The sequence below is a fragment of the Salvelinus namaycush genome, chromosome 28 (genome assembly GCF_016432855.1).
Source record: "Salvelinus namaycush isolate Seneca chromosome 28, SaNama_1.0, whole genome shotgun sequence".
Taxonomy (NCBI): domain Eukaryota; kingdom Metazoa; phylum Chordata; class Actinopteri; order Salmoniformes; family Salmonidae; genus Salvelinus; species Salvelinus namaycush.
This window is the reverse complement of record NC_052334.1, coordinates 25,561,343-25,582,331: the sequence shown is the minus strand read 5'-3', so window position 1 is coordinate 25,582,331 and position 20,989 is coordinate 25,561,343. Positions and strand designations below refer to the sequence as shown.

At 42.4% G+C, this 20,989-nt stretch overlaps 1 protein-coding gene across 2 annotated transcripts in view; it reads right to left on the bottom strand.

Annotated features, from left to right (window-relative positions):
• The window catches only part of LOC120023703 (feline leukemia virus subgroup C receptor-related protein 2-like), a 29,001-nt gene extending 12,412 nt beyond the window's left edge, over positions 1-16,589 (bottom strand). For both annotated transcript variants that reach the window (XM_038967766.1, XM_038967767.1), the window contains exons 1-4: positions 15,637-16,589; positions 5,001-5,142; positions 1,283-1,423; positions 93-160 (exon numbers count right to left, since the gene is read on the bottom strand). In XM_038967766.1, coding sequence (XP_038823694.1) covers positions 93-160; positions 1,283-1,423; positions 5,001-5,142; positions 15,637-16,233 — 948 coding nt within the window. In that variant the 5' untranslated portion in view covers positions 16,234-16,589. The remainder of the gene's footprint in view (positions 1-92; positions 161-1,282; positions 1,424-5,000; positions 5,143-15,636) is intronic.
• Positions 16,590-20,989: the final 4,400 nt, after the last annotated feature.

Genomic DNA, 20,989 nt, shown 5'->3' with positions numbered 1-20,989 from the left:
GTGAGGATATAACTGAAGGTCATGACCACGGAGGGACTTATGCAGACTACAGTAGGTTGGTTTTGTTGTGATAAGATTCAGGTGAGACTTACTGGATAATGCTCAATAATCATCCGGTTCAGCAATGTGGAAACAGCATAGAAACAACCGACATTCAGCCCTGCAGAAAACATAAGGACACATGTTAGTTTTGTTTCTGCACTCTGAGACAGAGCTGTATTTTACAGGAGCTGTAGTCTGCAGAGGAGCAGGTCTTTATTTAGTCTGAGGCCTGCAGGGAAAGCAGGGGGATCCAGATGGGACGCTGTATTTGGGTTTCACTGGCCCTGTCCTAATGGAACCCATACCTGGCCCTTAGCCAGTCTTCTACTACAAAGGAGAGAATATTTGACTTTGACATAAACGGTGGTGTGTCACTCAATATTTAATTGGTTTGGACAGCTTTGCCCTTAAGGTTTGTTGTCTTGTTCCTGAAAATCCTTATTTGCCACATCAAAGGGTAAACAATGTTAATATCAAATAACATTTAAAAAAGTAAAACTTAATATTTCCAAACAGCTAAAGGGCATGACATATGTAATAGTTCAACTCTAGCATTTATGTCATTGTTTATATTGAGATGGCACAGCCAAGGCAGCCAATAATTCAGTTAAAATTTAATCAGGCTAAGCTGACCCGAGGCAATACTTTTATGGACTAGTAACGCTACCATTGCAAATCTTCAATAAGTTAACCATTAACTACAAGGACTGTGACCTTTCAACCCTAAGAATCTGACAATAAACCTAAAATCCTCAAAAAGACCGTTTGATGTACAAATATGTACTCTGTGCTGGATACAAAAACATAATGAGAGATATATTCACATCTCTAAGCACAAACTGATAATGAGCTATTGATCTGGCTTTAAGCCCCTAACAGATGTTATCTTCAGATGGTTATATTCTGATGTTGTGTACATGTTTTCATTCACCTGTCACTGTGATGATGCAACAGCATCCACGTTGTTCATATTTACGCTTGTGAGTTCACCTTACTTGAACTCATTCAGGGGACACACAGTAGAGACTGCAGGATAATGCACAGTGTACTTCGAATAGGGGGAATTCTGCTGTGAGGCCATGTGTGTGTGTTTATGAGATGAGGTCTGGGGCATCACCAACACAACAAGCTTTGATCTGGCCAGCCTTATGTAACTTCTGTTTTCTCAAATAATAGGAGAACAAACATGCTGGTAGACATGGGTGTGGTTGGAGAGTGATGAAGGGTGAATACGACCCACCATAGCTGATGACGAGGAGCATGAAGGGTAGGTTACGCAGCAGTCTCAGGATAGAAGCCATGTAGGAGTAATCTTCTGGAGGGATGCTCCTGGCCTGGACCTGAGCCAGGGTGGGAGGGATTTCCGGCTTCTCTTGGAACACTGTTGAACACAGATACAGAACCGGTAATAATAATAATGTAATATTGCTGATATACTGTAGTGTAGAAGTTTGTATGCAATTCCTGTAACACTGGACCATTCATTCCTATACAAATATTTCACAAACAACACCAATCATAGACACACTTAAATTTGTGTTCTCAATATACATTATCTAGACACACCCAAAGTATATTAGAAAAGGGTTGGATGTAGATTCTGAAGTTGCACAACTGTCAGAGCCCTTTAAAAGACTATGTTAAAATTGGATCCAACCACAAGTCAATCCTCCCCCTCGTTTCTCCTCCCAAGAAAAACTAGCAGCAGTCACTCAAATAAGCTGGTGATAGCAACAAATTAGTGAAAGGGCAATGGCCATCCCATGACCTCTAACATCCCTCCATATGTGCTTCTATCAATCAACACAGACACCTGAGCTCAGTAGGAGTCAGGGCAGTCACGGGCAGTCAAAAAGCTTTGGGTTGGGGGACTATAGGACAGGAGGGGCCAAAGTTACATCCAGCTAGTTCAGTACAGCACAGCCAAGGCAACAAACCAGGCCTATCTCTAAAAGAGCAAGAGAGAAAGAGAGAGAAAGAAAGATGAGTGTCTGAGAATTCACCTGAAGACGGGAGAGATGAAATGCACCAGTAACTGTTTGCCCTATCAGGGTCCCTCTCTTCCTCCATGCCCCTGGTGCGTCAGTGAGTCAGTCAGTCAGTCAGTGATTCAACAATAGTCACGCTGGAGAGTCCAGCTCCAATGTTCAGTCTCAGAAGTGGAGGAGAGATCAGCTCCAACGTTCAGTCTGAGAAGTGGAGGAGAGATCAGCTCCAACGTTCAGTCTGAGAAGTGGAGGAGAGATCAGCTCCAACATTCAGTCTAAGAAGTGGAGGAGAGATCAGTTCCAACGTTCAGTCTGAGAAGTGGAGGAGAGATCAGCTCCAACATTCAGTCTGAGAAGTGGAGGAGAGATCAGCTCCAACATTCAGTCTGAGAAGTGGAGGAGAGATCATTTCCAACATTCAGTCTGAGAAGTGGAGGAGAGATCAGCTCCAACATTCAGTCTGAGAAGTGGAGGAGAGATCAGCTCCAACATTCAGTCTGAGAAGTGGAGGAGAGATCAGCTCCAACGTTCAGTCTGAGAAGTGGAGGAGAGATCAGCTCCAACATTCAGTCTGAGAAGTGGAGGAGAGATCAGCTCACTGGGGCAGGAGTTCATAGAGTAGACCCACACACCAACTAGCCTCTACTCCACCTATCTGTACAGCTAACAGAGGGCTTCAATAGGCTTCAAATAACTTACAGCACCAGGCTAACAGAGGGCTTCAATAGGCTTCAAATATCTTACAGCACCAGGCTAACAGAGGATTTCAATAGGCATCAGATATCTTACAGGACTCAGCTAACAGAGGGCTTCAATAGGCATCATATATCTTACAGGACTCAGCTAACAGAGGGCTTCAATAGGTATCATATATCTTACAGGACTCAGCTAACAGAGGGCTTCAATAGGTATCATATATCTTACAGGACTCAGCTAACAGAGGGCTTCAATAGGTATCAGATATCTTACAGCACCAGGCTAACAGAGGGCTTCAATAGGCACCAGATATCTTATAGGACTCAGCTAACAGAAGGCTTCAATCAATAGGCCTCAGATATCTTACAGCACCCAGCTAACAGAGGGCTTCAATAGGCCTCAGATACCTTATAGCACCCAGCTAACAGAGGGCTTCAATAGATATCAGATATCTTACAGGACTGAGCTAACAGAGGGCTTCAATAGATAGCTGAGTCCTGTAAGATATCTGATAACAGAGGGCTTCAATAGGTATGAGATAATGCATCTTACAGCATCCAGCTCACAGTGAGTCCTAACCACAGATGGGTGACACATACAGTACAGCCACCATATCAGCACACTGTGACCTACCTTACCTGTTTGATTAACCACACCTTTATACAAGCACAATTGATAACTGACATCAAATATCTCTCAGCGCCTTTGAGAAACAGATTCCTGTTTTTTTAAGACTTACAGACTGAACATACATTATGTATCAGCTTTGTTCTCAGAATAAAGAAATCTTGAATACAGAGTCACAAGATAAATACAGTAACAGTTTGAGGTGAGATCAACCACTTAGCTGCGAACATGTGTGTGATCTCTACAGTATCTGCTCACATCCTCCCCCCTGGCTCCAGTTTCATTTGGTTGAGTGTGAAAGTGCAGCAAAAGATTCTCCACTGGGATTGTCAGTAGCCTGAATGTTGGCATGTTGGGGGAGGGGGGGGGCAGAGGGTGTGGCCGGGTTAATTATGTGATCAGGGTGAAGTTGCCATGGGTTGGATCCAGCGGACCGTGCCAAGAGAGGCATAGGTTGTCTCTGAATTTTCTTGGAAGATGATCTGGTTTACTGATCCAGAACTAGAGGGCTACAGGCTGTAAACATGCTTCTGTTTTCCCACAGAGCAGTCTGGGGAGATAGAAAGGGCCTTGTCTTATCCCGTGTTCACTTTGATCAATTCCTTAAGTCGCTACTCAATACTGTCTGCTGACACCGGAGGAGAGTTTTATTTCCCAATAGTCAAGAAAATATAAAAAATGGCAGGTCAGGCAGTGAATCCCTGTTCTTCTTCTAAGGCCAGGTTCCATGTCTAAGCTTGCCCAATGTGCCTCTTTCAACAAAACATGGGAGGCCCCAAAACAGAAGTGAGATGACCTGGTTTGTGTGATGAAACAAAACTACTTTAAAAAGGCAGTTCAGCAGTTTTAACTGAGGGTAATTGCAGAAGTCATGAACACTGGACAAACATAGGTTACTGAAGTTCATGTGACTCATGTGAATACTTCTCTATCTATCCTACCATGTCATCACTCTGAGAAAGTGTCAGTCATTAAACAGATACTAGGGGGGGGGGGGGGGCAAAGGAATGATTCTATATAATACCGCTCAACGTCCCTACTCCGTTTTAATATCACAACTAAAGGGATCTCGGTCAATTACAGCGATTGCAGCCCTGCCACAGCGAGTGAGTGAAGAGACGTTAGGTGGTCTGTTCAGAGCACATCTCAACACACACTAATCCCTAAGACTGCTGACCTATCCACCAACACTGCCAGGAGAACATGACAGCCAGGGACAAATAGATATCCAGGACAGAAGACTACAGAACTGCAGACCCAATGGTAAGCCTCAGAGATGCAATGGTGCAATGTAATTGTATTCCAACTGCCATAGCAGAGCTATGTGTCCCCGTTTAAATAATCTTACAATGAAGCAAGTCAGAAACCAAATCTCTTCGGCACAAGGTTATGAACTGAGGCTCTATTTGTCCTCTACCGAGAGTTAACTATGAGTTGTTGTGACATCGACAATGTTAGGGGAGAGGTAATACTGGCCCCTCATATTGACATTATAATGAATTCAACACCTCAAGGTTCATAATGACTGAAAGAGTTATACGTTATAATTTGGATGAGTTTAGGAAGGAGTGACTCTACTGGCCAACTCTATGTGTTAGCCACAGGATGTACTGTGTATAAGACTGTCCATTTTCCCTCAGGACTTACTGAAGACCACGAGGATGAAGATCATGGTGGCCACTCCAGCAGTGATGTAGAACATGATGCTGATGTGGTATGCCAGCTCTTCTATATTGTCAACATTTGGCACGAGGATGGGTGGCACCAGGAAGCCAATGGCAATGCCCAACTGTGAGTGAGGGAGACAAAAATACATGATCATTCAATGACTCCTCCCCTCACACCTACATACATATAAAACAAAGCTTGGAAAAAGGGATCATAACCAAGGCACAAAAAATTTGATTTGAGGCATAAAAGAAAACACATATGACATATTTAAAATAACTTCCAGTGCTTCCCTGCTTTGCATATCAAAAAACAAATATACACACTAAAATGTTAAGTAAGGCGTTTAAACAGTCCTACAGTTGAATACACTCAATTAGTATTTGGTAGCATTGCCTTTAAACTGTTTAACCTGGGTCAAACGCTTCAGGTAGCCTTCCACAAGCTTCCCACAATAAGTTGGGTGAATTTTGGCCTATTCCTCCTGACAGAGCTGGTGTAACTGAGTCAGGTTTGTAGGCCTCCTTGCTCGCACACACTTTTTCAGGTCTGCCCACACATTTTCTATAGGATTGAGGTCAGGGCTTTGTGATGGCCACTCCAATACCTTGACTTTATTGTCCTTAAGCCATTTTGCCACAACTTTGGAAGTATGCTTGGGGTCATTGTCTATTTGGAAGACCCATTTATGACCAAGCTTTAACTTCCTGACTGATGTCTTGAGATGTTGCTTCAATATATCCACATCATTTTACTCCCTCATGATCCCATCTATTTTGTGAAGTGCACCAGTCCCTCCTGCAGCAAAGCACCCCCACAACATGATGCTGCCACCCCCGTGCTTCACGGTTGGGATGGTGTTCTTCAGCTTGCAAGCCTCCCCCTTTTTCCTCCAAACATAACAATGGTCATTATGGCCAAACAGTTCTATTTTTGTTTCATCAGACCAGAGCACATTTCTCCAAAAAGTACGATCTTTGTCCCCATGTGCAGTTGCAAACCGTAGTTTGTTTTTTTATGGAGGTTTTGGAGCAGTGGCTTCTGCCTTGCTGAGCGGCCTTTCAGGTTATGTCGATATAGGACTCGTTTTACTGTGGATATAGATACTTCTGTACCTGTTTCCTCCAGCATCTTCACAATGTCCTTTGCTGTTGTTCTGGGATTGATTTGCACTTTTCGCACCAAAGTACGTTCATCTCTAGAAGACAGAACGCGTCTCCTTCCTGAGCGGTATGATGGATGCCTGGTCCCACGGTGTTTATACTTGCGTACTATTGTTGGTACAGATGAACGTGGTACCTTCAGGTATTTGGAAATTGCTCCCAAGGATGAACTAGACTTGTGTAAGTCTACAATTTTTTTCTGAGGTCCTGGCTGATTTCTTTTGATTTTCCCATGATGTCAAGCAAAGAGGCACTGAGTTTGAAGGTAGGCCTTGAAATACATCCACAGGTACACCTCCAATTGACTCAGAAGCTTCTAAAGCCATGACATCATTTTCTGGAATTTTCCAAGCTGTTTAAAGGCACAGTTAACTTAGTGTATGTACACTTCTGACCCACTGGAATTGTGATACAGTGAATTATAAGTGAAATAATCTGTCTGTAAACAATTGTTGGAAAAATTACTTGTGTCATGCACAAAGTAGATGTCCTAAACGACTTGCCAAAACTATAGTTAGTCAACAAGAAATTTGTGGAGTGGTTGAAAAGCGAGTTTTCATGACTCCAACCTGTGTATGTAAACTTCCGACTTCAACTGTATGTTAATGAACCACTAACAACATTGGCATACTGCTTGACAGTTGTTAGAGTGTCAGTAAATGCATGGGCTATTGTAAACACAGAACTAGAACCAAAAAAGACCATGATTTTTTTTCTCACTAAATGTAATCCATAGAAGCATGCTTTGGAGGAAGGATTGTTGACATATATTTGACATTTGTATTTTAAAGCATAATTGAGAAATAATTCATTGAAGCTGGAATATTTGTGATATTTTGGCCTTGATTATGGCAAGTCAGTTTATATTTGGCTTGGCTAGCTAGCTAGCCAGCTAGCTAATATGATTTGAATAATGGAGCAACACCAGATCAACAGCATCAGCTTTTTGGCCCCCTGCACCAGGGAAGTGTTCTGCGTTGTGAGGGGATGCAGACCTTTGCTGATTTGTGGTGGTCTTACTGGCGCTTTGACAGTCGCTGAAGGATCACCCAGGTGGGTGCTACATTTTAGTAGTGGACAATCCAGCCTACCTATGGAGGAGCAGCTGTGACTTTTGAAAAGACAACGAGGTGCACGGTGAAGAGCTCCGGGGCCTATCTATTAGGTGTCTCTACCTCCCTGACTGACTGTACCATCTATGCTCCCTCCTCTTAAGATACTACCTTTCTGAACTGCCTATCACCTAAAGCTGTGGAAGACCATCGCCCAAAAACTGCCAGATCCCTTACATTTGTTTTGCTAAATTGTATTTGGTTTATTTGATTTTTAAAGCTACTTTGAGATTCTACCTGTAATGAAAAGCGCCTCCTTTAGGCCTCCTTTAAGAGTCCAAAATGTTTCATCTGTTGGTTACAAAGCAAAAGTTGGAGTCATATGAAGCTTTACCACTCGCTCTGTAACATGAGTAGTATTATAATCATACATTTATGAATATTGAAAAATATAAACATTAATATAGAAAATTGTAGATTTGGCAAATATACTCAATATATATCGAAGATATCAAAGTTTCAGTGTGGGATCTCTTCTACTATTAAAGTTATGATCCAATTTGTAAGCATTACCAACAAAGTTAACGTGAAAATTGATTCAAAATGGTTGCCCTCTGTTGGTAATCTGCAGGATGTGCAATGATACAAGTAAAAAGAAGGCTGTGTTTGGGTGCATTGCCTATTATGCCAATTTCTCTGTAGAAAATGGGCCATAACTGTTAAACTGGCAAAAATCCCACTCAGGAACTTTGATATGCCCATAGAGTATATTATGTTTAACAAAATATTGAAAAATGTGCCAAATCAAAACATTAATATTTTCAATATGTATGTTTATATTTGTCTATATTCATAAATTAATGCATGTTATTGAAATCAAAATACTACTCATATTACAGAGCGAGCGGTAAAGCTTCATATGACTCCAACTTTTGCTTTGTAGCACCTACAGATGAAACATTATGAAGTCTTAAAGGAGGCTTGGGTAAGGCTATAATGTCACAAATATTCCAACTTCAATCAATTATTTCTCAATAACTATAAGATACAAATGTCAAATACAAATCACTAATACCCCCCCTGCCACATGCTGAAGTCACACTCAAGCTCTTATGTCAGGGATTGGACTTAAACAACAGTGGAGATGATGCAAACTTATATTTACGTTCTTGACCATGTGAGACTCATAGTACCCTACGCTTATACTAGGCCTTCTATGTTTTTACTGCCAAACTTTTTCACTGCCCCCCACGCACACGTCTATTTCTATATACACAAGCACTGTTCATGACACAAACTGTTCATGCCTCTTGTTGGTAGAGAGAATTTTGCAGGCTTAAAGCTTATTTACTGCAATTCTACACCTTTAGTCACAGGGTGCAAAGAGGATTTTGCGGTTTTAAAGCACATTTTCTTGCAATTCTATACATTTTGCCATGTGATATTTGAATGGGAAAAAAAATACAACAATATCCATTGGCAAAAAAAACTCTGACATGGGCTGGTTGATCTGGACATTTCTGACAAGTTATAAGTAGCTCTCTAAGGTATGCAATGACTAACATGACAAGAGGAACTGATGATGCACTGCCCAATTTTGAAATTGCACCTTGTGCATTATACTATTACAACTTTCAAGAGTAAGTTTAAGTTTAAAGTTCCTTGAAAAAAAGATTAATAATAATTTTGGGGGGGGACCCCCACTCCCCCTATGCCAGCCCCTCATGCTTCCCCTAGGGGGCGCGCCCCACCGTTTGGGAACCACTGTACTACATGATCTGCCCAGCCAGCTCACCAGTGTTGAATGAACATACACGATCCAAATATTATACAATAGACCTTAAGAAAAGATGCACCTGCTCCTCATATGACCTTGTGATATCCAGCAGTTAGGTCAGAGTACCCTGCACATTGACTCGGTACCGGTACTCCTTGTATATAGCCTTGTTATGTTATTTAACTCTGCATTGTTGGGAAAGGGCTTGTAAGTAAGCATTTCACGTTAAAGTTGTCTGTAGCTTCTGACGTGTGGAAACACTTTGTTGCTTTTATGAATTTTATTTTGTTGTGATTACTGCATGCTAATTGTTGCTTGTCCGAAATTTGTTCTGCATGTGTTTACTGATCATAGTACCATTTATTTATTTATTTTTACCCCTTTTTCTCCCCATTTTCGTGAAATCCAATTGGTAGTTACAGTCTTATCTAATCGCTGCAACTCCCATACTGACTCGGGAGAGGCAAAGGTCTAGAGCCATGCGTCCTCTGAAACACAACCCTGCCAAGCTGCACTGCTTCTTGACACACTGCTTGATTAACCAGGAAGCCAGCCACACCAATGTGCCGGAGGAAACACCGTCCAACTGGCCAAACGGCCCGCCGCAGGAGTCGCAGATCGCGATGGGACAAGGACATCCCGGCCGGCCTAACCCTCCCCTAACCCGGACGACGCTGGGCCAATTGTGCGCCGCCTCATGCGTCTCCCGGTCTCGGCCTGCTGCGACACAGCCCAGGATCAAACCCGGACCTGTAGTGATGCCTCTAGCAATGCAATGCAGTGACTTAGACCGCTGCGCCACTCGGGAGGCACTCACTGCTCATTGTTTATCCATATTGTTATTGTAATTGTTTTTAATAACCTGCCCAGGCACTGCGATTGAAAGTTAGCCGGACTGGCTAAAACCAGCACTTTTACTGAAACGTTGATTAATGTGCACTGTCCCTGTAAAATAAAATAAACTCAAAGTCTACACCTGTTGTATTTGGCCCATGTGACAAATAAAAAAGTATTTGATTTCAGTTATTGGGCATAGCCTCAGTGTTCGTGGCATAAATAGGGTCTTCTAATGCCAGATCACATTACATCATCTGTCTTGAGCATTACCTCAACAGAGCATAAACTCAAACCTCAGCCAGTTCATTTTCAATCTTTGTTATTATCAGCCAATGACTCCGTGGTACCCTGACCTCAAATGGTAGAGCATGTACTGACAACATTGGCTCATAATATGTATAATAAAGTTGACCATGAAACCTTGACAACAAAAGCAGATCCAAACCCTGTTTTTTATTGGATGCTGCAGTGTGAGTGTCATTTCATGATCCAGTGAAAACATGATGCTAGAAGTTATGAGGTCAGGTCACTTGTGAAAATGTCACTAAATGTAGTTTCTTTTCAGGAATGGCCAGAGATGTGGGCCTGAAGAGACTTCCGTATGTCCAGTTCGGCAGCATGAGTAAAATGGTTGTAAACTTCTGTCACAGCACCTGCTAGTGCAGAAAGAGAAACCCAGAGACCTCCACGCATCAAGACAAAGGTTTCCTTTCATGTTTCAAAATAATGCAATGTTTTGACCTCAGGTAAACAAATAGCCTCCATATACAATTCGATTTCTGAGAAGTTAATGTCATTAATATATTGTTCACGGGATGGGCTCCTAATGTCTTTCACAGACCAGAAATGAGGATCCCCTCTGAACTGAGTCATAGCACCAGTTAAAAACATCTTAATTGCTGGGTTTTATAGATATTAAACAGACTGCCAGAGATGCCTGAACTAAGACATCATACAACCCTTGTGCGGCAATGTGGCAACACAATCCTCAACATAACACGGTACAAACAGCACAATATACAGGACAAACATCCGTGTAAATGATTCATACCACAATGAACATTTAAATAAAAAATAAAAATGATTAACTGAGATTTGGAAACTGAAAACAGACATTCAAAATTAAAATTGTAAAGGGTAAACAGAAAATGGCATGGATGCCAAGTCTTCCCAAAAGAATTTACAAATAAAAAATAATTAAAAAAATATATCAATTTTTTAAAATCTTTCGTCTCTCTGTGTTTCATAAAGGTCCTTCAATTCACAAGAGGCTGAATGTATCTCACCGGGGAAAGCATCCGAGCAAACAAAACAGCGCCCCTCTGTCTCAGTATGTGTAGCGTATCTATGATTGTCACGCCCTGGCCATAGAGAGGCTTTTATTCTCTATTTTGGTTAGGCCAGGGTGTGACTAGGGTGGGCATTCTAGTTTCTTTATTTCTATGTTTTGTATTTCTTTGTTTTGGCCGAGTATGGTTCTCAATCAGGGACAGCTGTCTATCGTTGTCTCTGATTGGGAATCATACTTAGGCAGCCTTTTTTCCCTTTGGTGTTTGTGGGTAGTTATCTTTGTTAGTGGCACTTTAGCCCTGTTAAGCTTCACGGTTGTTTCTTCATTTCTTGTTTTGTTGGCGACATTTACAAAAATAAAATAAAATGTACGCTTACCACGCTGCACCTTGGTCTCCTTCCGACGACGGCCGTGACAGAACTACCCACCACAAATGGACCAAGCAGCGTGGTAAGGAGGACTGGACATGGGAGGACATCCTGGACGGCAAAGGATCCTGGACGTGGGAGGAGATCCTGGCCGGAATGGATCGCCTTCCATGGGAACAGGTGGAAGCAACTAGGAAGGCGGAGGCAGGTAGAAAGGGGGCCCAGCGTTACGAGGGGACACGGCTAGCACGTAAGCCCGAGAAGCCACTCCCAAAACATTTTTTGGGGGGCACACGAGGAGATTGGCGGAGTCAGGTTGGAGACCTGAGCCAACTCCTCGTGCTTACCGTGGGGAGAGTGTGACTAGTCAGGGCCCATGTTATGCGGCTCTGCACAGTATGTCTCCAGTGCGCACTCATAGCCCGGTGCGCTATATTCCTCCCCGCATCGGCCGGGCTAGAGTGGGCATCCAGCCAGGACGGATGGTGCCGGCTCAGCGCATCTGGCCTCCAGTGTGTCTCTTCGGTCCAGGATATCCTGCGCCGGCTCTGCGCACTGTGTCTCCGGTGCGTGTCCACAGACCAGTACGTTCTGTGCCAGCACCCCGCAGTTGCCAGGCTAGGGTGAGCATCCAGCCAGGAAGGGTGGTGCCAGCTCTACGCTCCAGACCTCCAGTGCGCCTCCTCGGCCTAGTATATCCTGCGCCGGCTCTACGCACAGTGTCTCCGGTGCGCTCTCACAGCCCAGTGCGTCCTGTGCCAACGCCCCGCAAGTTGCCGGGCTAGGGTGAGCATCCAGCAAAGACGGGTTGTGCCAGCTCTGCTCTCCAGACTTCCAGTGATGATCCATGGCACGAAGCCTCCAGTGATGATCCATGGCACGAAGCCTCCAGTGACGATCCATGGCACAAAGCCTCCAGTGACGATCCATGGCACGAAGCCTCCAGTGACGATCCATGGCACGAAGCCTCCAGCGACGATCCATGGCACGAAGCCTCCAGCAACGATCCATGGCACGAAGCCTCCAGCGACGTTCTCCAGTCCGGAGCCTCCAACGACGGCCCCCAGTCCGGAGCCTCCAGCGACGGCCCGCAGTTCGGAGCCTCCAGCGACGGTCCCCAGTCCGGAGCCTCCAGCGACGGTCCCCAGAGGCGCCATCAAAGTGGGGGGAGCCAGAGGTGGAGCGGGGTCTACGTCCCGCACCGGAGCCGCCACCGTGAATAGATGGCCACCCGGACCCTCCCATATAGAGTCAGGTTTTGCGGCCGGAGTCCGCACCTTCGGGGGGGGGGGGGGGGGTACTGTCACGCCCTGGGCATAGAGACTTTTATTCTCTATTTTGGTTAGGCCAGGGTGTGACTAGGGTGGGCATTCTAGTTTCTTTATTTCTATGTTTTGTATTTCTATGTTTTGGCCGAGTATGGTTCTCAATCAGGGACAGCTGTCTATCGTTGTCTCTGATTGGGAATCATACTTAGGCAGCCTTTTTCCCTTTGGTGTTTGTGGTTAGTTCTCTTTGTTAGTGGCACTATAGCCCTGTTAAGCTTCACGGTTGTTTCTTCGTTTCTTGTTTTGTTGGCGACATTTACAAAAATAAAAGAAAATGTACGCTCACCACGCTGCACCTTGGTCTCCTTCCGACGACGGCCGTGACAATGATGCTGTCTAGTCAAAAATAGTATGACATTATTGCTGCCCGTAGCATTGAATACAAGAAAACCAGATGGTATTTGGCCTCCCTTGATATATTTTTTTATAATAGCCAATCAGCATTGAGTTAAACTGAATGAGCTCAGCTGTGGTTTGAACATGTGGTTTTCTGTAATTCTCTGTTCTAGCCAATGATTATAACAGTGATTCTGATCCAACCATAAATCCATACATTGTGCCCCTGGCCTGAGAGGATGGAAGTTCAACATGTAGCTAGATGTAGTATGCTAATGTTGACTAGCTGGCCTGGCACATCGTTGCCCATGAGTTAGGCTAGCGAGGAAACATTTTAGCCAGGTAGCCTAGGGATTCGAACCTGGTGTTCTGTACACCAGAAAGACATCTTAGCCTGCTAAGCCAAAGCCTATAGGCAATTTATCTTGAGAAGCTAATTACATTTTTCTGGTCTCAGGCAAAGTTACTCAACACTAGGCAAAGTTACTCATCACGTGCGTGTTCACCAAACCACTTCTACCTGGTTAGTTGTTATATTAGTTAGTTGTAAATATTTTATCGGATTTCCTCGTAAATGCACGTGGTGGATACATTACATAAAGGATTTTTAAAAGAGTGACGATTTAACATACCTGTAGAAAAGTAGCTGCATTAATGCATTAAGTGTGTGATTAAGTGTTGCCTACTGTACAGCTGCATACACTGTACTGGCAGAAGTCATTTCCCCTTACTTACCTTTATATTTTCACATTTCTGAGTTTTTCTTTGAATTCCATAAATTGCTCTAGTGACAGAATTCTCAAGAAACCTAGCCAATCGTGGAAGATCCATTGAGTTGTATTAGAAAACATAACAGAAATACTTCTGAAAATTATTATCCATCATTCAGCAATAGAGATGCTCAATGTTGTGTATTTGACAGTTATGGTGATGACATATTGAAATGTGCTACAATTTTAGAAAAAGTTACACACAAAAATGTTGAAATGGTTTGACATGATGTCTTCTCATGGAGTTTCAAGATTTGTATGTTGCAATTTTGAGGTTAGTATTAGGGTATAACCTGTAATGTCAGTGTCTATCTGAAACATTTTAAACCTGAGAGCTGAATTGTTTTTATAAAGTATACATATTCAAAGAGATCATCTATACAGAAAGGGCTACATCCCAAGGAGACTGATTGGATAGGTAGGAAGATAGGGGGTTGGAAAGATGTAGAGTTGAACTTGCAGGAGAAAAACTCCCCACCCTACTCAGCACATTACACACACACACACACACTTCAAAAAATAAATATTTAATATTATTATTTGAGCACAAAGCTATACTGGTAACTAAGCTCAAACAGCATGTTAAGTATTTCATTGTTATCAACTCAAACACTTAATCTCAGGGCTACTTTAGTCATAAAAGTAGGCTAAAGCAGATTTTTTTTTTAAATCCATACAAAAGTGAGCTCTGAAAAGAGATAATCCAGCAAAGAGGCTCACAAAGAACAAAATGCCTGCGGTTGGTTGGAAAGCTACTTTATTGGAGCAGTGGATGTGAAGCTGCCTATGAAAATCATCTCAGATCAGTTTGTAGGACATGCTTGTCACTATGCATGTAACTCACTATACGCCTGGATTAGTGAGTCCACAGGACCAGCAATATTAACCTCTAACGGAGAATAATATGCAGCTCAAAAGGTATTATGAACATTCTTTCATAATCCCCAATAAATTGATTTTACTTTCATCATTTGCCTCAGCATTGTAAGTCCCAAATGGCCTCCAGTTTAAGGTTTGACTTCAACATAGTTGGATACTGAATACAGGCATATTGCAGTAGTGTAATTATACATATTACCTATTGCATTTAGAAGTCAACTACCCAATCTATAATTTGATTAATTGGGTGTTTTGAGGGAGGAAATAAGACAAATCTCGCCCTAAGAGAGGTTGTAGATACTTTCAGTCCCAGATTGTGTTTACCGTGTCAGAACTTTAATATTAAAAGAGGATGCATGCTCAAGATGCTCTCAATGCGTCCATTGCAGAATTACAGTAGCCTAGATCCATGTGTGAATGCATATGGATTGCTCTGGGCTAAATCATAACATGTTAACCACTTTCAATGTATTATCATTTTTCTAAACAACTTTTACATCTAAAATACCACAAAAAGTAAGGACACTCTCTTGATGGCCATTGGTCATACATGCCATACTGTAGGCCTATATGTCATCTGAGCCAATGAACTGTCCAGTTTAAGACATTGAGATGTTCTTATTCATTATTCATTCATCATCTAAGATGTCAAATAATAACTCTCCTCTAAGACCGACCTTTTTCAAAACACCACATTTATGTGCACTCTTTATTTTGATCAGTCAATCAATATCTTAAGCGAATTAGAAACAAAATAAATCGCAACTCTTTTTAACTTAATAGGGTACCTTTGCGTGAGGTGGGATAAACTCACCTGATTCCCAAAAACGCCGATGGAACAGGCGGTGGACACCTCTTCGGACCCAAACCAAACCGATGCCAGGCGGGAGGGCATGCCAAGGATGAAGACCTGGGATAGAGAACTTGCAAACTGTCCGAGCATCGTCACCCAAAATAAGTTTGACCTGACGCTGGCCACCTTGATCCATGTCCCAAGGCAATTAATAGCGGTGGCCATCAGTGCTATGAGCCGCAGTCCCTTTTTGTCCAAAAGCCAGGAGACAGGCCATATAAAAGGAATATAGGTCAACATATAGACCATTGACATCCAGTCAATGGTAAAAGAGTCCACATTGTAGAATTTCATAAAAATATTGTTGATTATTCCGTATTGGATCCATTGAAATGCGTTGCACAGGGAGTAACAGCTGAAAAGGAACACCATCACCCATCTCCTTTTGTATAAACGCGTGGTAGTTGAAGGCCTATTGTCCTGGTTCTCATTCGAGATGCTCGTACATTCAATTTGTTCCTCCATGTCCACGGATTTGGAAGGGTTCGTTTTCCTCAGATCCAGACCATTTTTCTCCTCTTTAATTTCTTTGTTATCAAAGTCAGGGTTGTCGTCCATAATGACAAAGTTGTTGGGTACCCTTGGGTACCTACGCGCACTGTTAGTTTAGTCTACAGAAACTGCAACTTAAACACCTAGGTCTATGTGTTATTCAAAATGAGCATGCAGTGTTGGCTAACGCGCAACACATCTAAACTTTTTAAATGTGCAACTAACGCCAAAATGCTCGGTGAGCAATATGTTCTAACTAGCTATTAAAAAGCAGACAACTGCAAGCCAAATAGTAAACCAGGGTATAATGTAGGCTAATGTTAAATATCATCTCTTATTATATAATGATACAAAGTTCCAAAACTTGAAATGGGGAATCATACATACAGCCTATGTTTCTTAACATAAGAATGTCCCGAATACGTCCGTGATAGTGCTTTTGCTCTGAGAGAAATTCCAATCGGCTTATTATAACACCACGTGATGTCCAAACTCTATCTCCACCCTGATGGAAGTTGAACCAATGACAAGGAAAACTTCCGCACACGACGTGACTGACAGAACAAATTATAATTAGCATTTAATGACCCATATTGCTTCTTACAACATGTTTATTGCTAAATGTGAGAATTAATTAATAAACAAACATTGTACACAATTACAGTGGCGTCATTAGGCCTGGGCTTGAAGGGCTTCAGCCCAGATGTTTTTGATCAAGCCCCGAACCTTTTGGTGGTAAAAAAAAAACACACACACATCACTTGTCCTATGCAGTATAAAATAAAACGTTTTACCTACTAATTTTACCAGTGGACCGTTCATGTCCCTTGACCCTTCCCCCACCCCTACAGCACCTGTAAGATGTCAATGTCATCACTCAGCAAAATGTCTGTCACTCAATCAATCTGCAGCATAGCACAGAGCAATTATGGATATTCAAAATGTATTCCAAAGGAGTGGCAAAAAGACGAGCAGGTTGAGGCAACAGTGAATGGGGTGGAGAGGCAGCAGAGGCAGCAGAGTTAGCCACATGTTTGTGCAGGGTTGGTGGTAGCTAACAAGCTAGTCTCCCTCAGCATAAGGGTTGGCTAATGATAATTAGCTAGTGTTAGTACTCAGCATCCTTAAGATATTGGCTGTCAGTCAGAGTTAATGAACAGTATATTTAGTGAATGGGCAAGCTAAGGATGTTGATATAAGCAGTCGTGACTTGTCATTCAGGGCAAGTGGGACAGAGCCCCACATTTTTTGCGAAAACAGGCTTGCCTGTTTTGCATGTTATTTTGGCATTAATAAGTGTCACATAACAGTTTGCAAACAATGTACAAATAATATATATCATTGAGTTAATAAAGTCACATACAAACATGGTCTCTTTTTTTTCTTGAGTAATATATGTGTTTCAGCCTAGCTCAGTGCTTTCTGTTGTGGTCGGGCAAGCCAGCAGAAAATATGAAGCGTTGCGTCGTGATTGGCTCAGTGTTCTGTCACTCAATAACCTGTTTTAGAGAAATGTAATTATCAAATATTGTAAGAGCTTTCATTGTCTGCTTATATGCCCACTTTGTTTAGCCTACAGTTCTAACTTGGTGTACAGGGAGAGCACTGTAACAACGGCCCATGTTCTGAATTATGTTGCTGTACATTTCAAAAGTGCTAAACAAATAGTTATATTGATGAACATTACGTCCGTCCTAGCTCGCTCATTGTCTTAATCGAAATTACGGATTGCCTCTTAGCCGCTTGTCGTCCCCTTATGCCATAGTTTGTACATCTCAATTGTCAGTAGAACCACATTTGTTTAAGCAAGTCAGCTATATCAGTTATATTTTTTAAAAGTCAGTAAATGAGGCTGAATGAACTGTTTTGCTGCCAGACAAGGCTCCGCTGATAGCCAGGTGTAGCAGTGGTAAGATGTTGGGACTGCTGTTGAGACAGCTTTATGTAGGCCCTAACAGTTTGTGGGCACCATTTGTCACCGTTGTAGTGCAATTCATGTATTGTTTAGTGTTGTGTTGTGTAGTGGCTTTGCTGGCATGCGTTCCATTTTTATTTATTTTTTGCCCCACCAGATTTGCATGCTAAAATCGCCACTAGATATAAGTCATGATATTAGGAAATAGGTTTATTTCCAGCAAGTGTATTTGATGGGTTTAGTTTCTGTAGCTAGTTTGGCTGGCTATCCACATTGGTAGCTACTGTCTGGCTAGCTAGTTAAGACCGAAGAGATGAGAGAATGTTCTTCTGACTTGAAGCACATATCTCCTGACAGTGACACAGTGCCGACCTGTGGACTGAAGCTGAACTTTACTACAACAATATATGAACGGGACCAACGCGCAGCGGATGTTGAGTTCCACATATTTAATACAAAGAGAAACTTAAACAAAACAAAAATATATCAATAAACGAACAACTAAACGTGACTACGTGGTGCACATGTACAAACACAAAACAATATCCCACAAACACAGGTGGGAAAAATATCTACTTAAATATGATCCCCAATTAGAGACAACGATTACCAGCTGCCTCTAATTGGGAATCATACAAAACACCAACATAGAAACTCTAAACTAGAACACAACATAGAAATGATAAACTAGAATACCCCCTAGTCACGCCCCTACTACACCATAGAGAAACAAGGGCTCTCTATGGTCAGGGCGTGACATTAACCCTGTTTAAAATTAGCAATGTTGAGGTAGAACTGACAAAATTAAATTAATCATAGAGGTCTTATAACCTATTCCATTCTACAGGTAAACATGCTTAGCTCATGTCTGTTATTTCCATACAGGCTATCTTTTTTATTTTATTTTATTTAACCTTTATTTAACTAGGCAAGTCAGTTAAGAACAAATTCTTATTTACAATGACGGCCTAGGAACAGTGGGTTAACTGCCTTGTTCAGGGGCAGAACGACTGATTTATAGCTATCTCACAACTATTTGGTAAAAAAAACTGCCCATTAATCAATTGGTGAAATTATTTCATTGAGCTTTTATTTTTATTACTTTTAATTCACTTAGCTACTTACTTTTTCGATTGTTGTTGCATTGTCAATAGGTACATGCTAGTAAGCATTTCATTGCACTGTGTACTCCATATACAGTGCATTCGGAAAGCATTCAGACCCCTTCCCTTTTTCCACATTTTGTTACCTTACAGTCTTATTCTAAAATTGATTAAATAAATGTTTTCCTCATCAATCTACACACAATGCCCCATAATGACAAAGCAAAAACAGTTTTTCTGAAATGTTTGCAAATGTAATAAGTATTCAGACCCTTTCTACTCCTGTTTCAATTGATCATCCTTGAGCTGTATCTACAACTTGATTGGAGTCCACCTGTGGTAAATTCAATTGATTGGACATGATTTGGAAAGGCACACACCTGTCGATATAAGGTTCCACAGTTCACAGTGCATGTCAGAGCAAAAACCAAGCCATGTGGTCGAAGGAATTGTCCATAGAGCTCCGAGACAGGATTGTGTCGAGGCACACATCTGGGGAAGGGTACAATAAAATGTCTGCAGCATTGAAGGTCCCCAAGAACATAGTGGCCTTCATCATTCTTAAATGGAAGAAGTTTGGAACCACCAAGACTCTTCCTAGGGCTGTCCGCCCGGCCAAACTGAACAATCGGGGGATAAGGGCCTTGGTCAGGGAGGTGACCAAGAATGCGATGTTCACTCTGACAGAGCTCCAGAGTTCCTCTGTGGAGATGGGAGAACCTTCCAGAAGAACAACCATCTCTGCAGCACTCCACCAACCAGGCCTTTATGGTAGTGTGGCCAGACGGAAGCCACTCTTGGTAAAAGGCACATGACAGCCCGCTAGGAGTTTGCCAAAAGGCACCTAAAGACTCTCAGACCATGAGAAACAAGATTATCTGGTCTGATGAAACCAAGATGGAACTCTTTGGCCTGAATGCCAGCGTCAAGTCTGGAGGAAACCTGACACCATCCCTATGGTGAAGCATGGTGGTGGCAGCATCATGCTGTGGGGATGTTTTTCAGCGGCAGGGACTGGGAGACTAGTCAGGATTGCCAAAAGGCAAGGATTAGTAGTAATGGCGTCAGAGGGGATGGCTGACATTTTAAGGGCTCCTAACCAACTGTGCTATTTTGTTAGTTTTTTTTGCCTCGTTTGTGACTTATTTTGTACATAATGTTGCTGCTACCGTCTCGCATGACCGAAAAGAGCTTCTGGACATCAGAACAGCGATTACTCACCTTGAACTAGACAAAGATTTTTTATTTAATGAGTCCGACGCAAAGGATATACTGCTTTCTTGAGACCAGGCCCAAATCCCTGTCATTCACGTGAAGAAAAGATGGAGAAAAAGGGGAAGGATATCGGGTTGTGTTGCGTTGTGAGAATTCAGAGAAGAGTGAATAAACCTCCACTACCATCTGTACTATTGGCCAACGTGCAATCATTGGAAAATACACTGGACGATCTACGATTAAGACTATCCTATCATCGGGACATTGAAAACTGTAATATCTTATGTTTCACAGAGTCGTGGCTGAACGACGACATGGATAATATAGAGCTGGCTGGGTTTTCCGTGCATCGGCAGGACAGAGCAGCTACATCTGGTAAGACGAGGGGCGGGAGTGTGTGTCTATTTGTCAATAATCGCTGGTGCTCGATGTCTAATATTAAAGAAATCTTGAGGCATTGCTCGTCTGAGGTAGAGTACCTTATGATAAGCTGTAGACCACACTATCTACTAAGAGACTTCTCATCTATATTATTCATAGCTGTCTATTTACCAAACAAATGCTGGCACTAAGACTGCACTCAACGAGC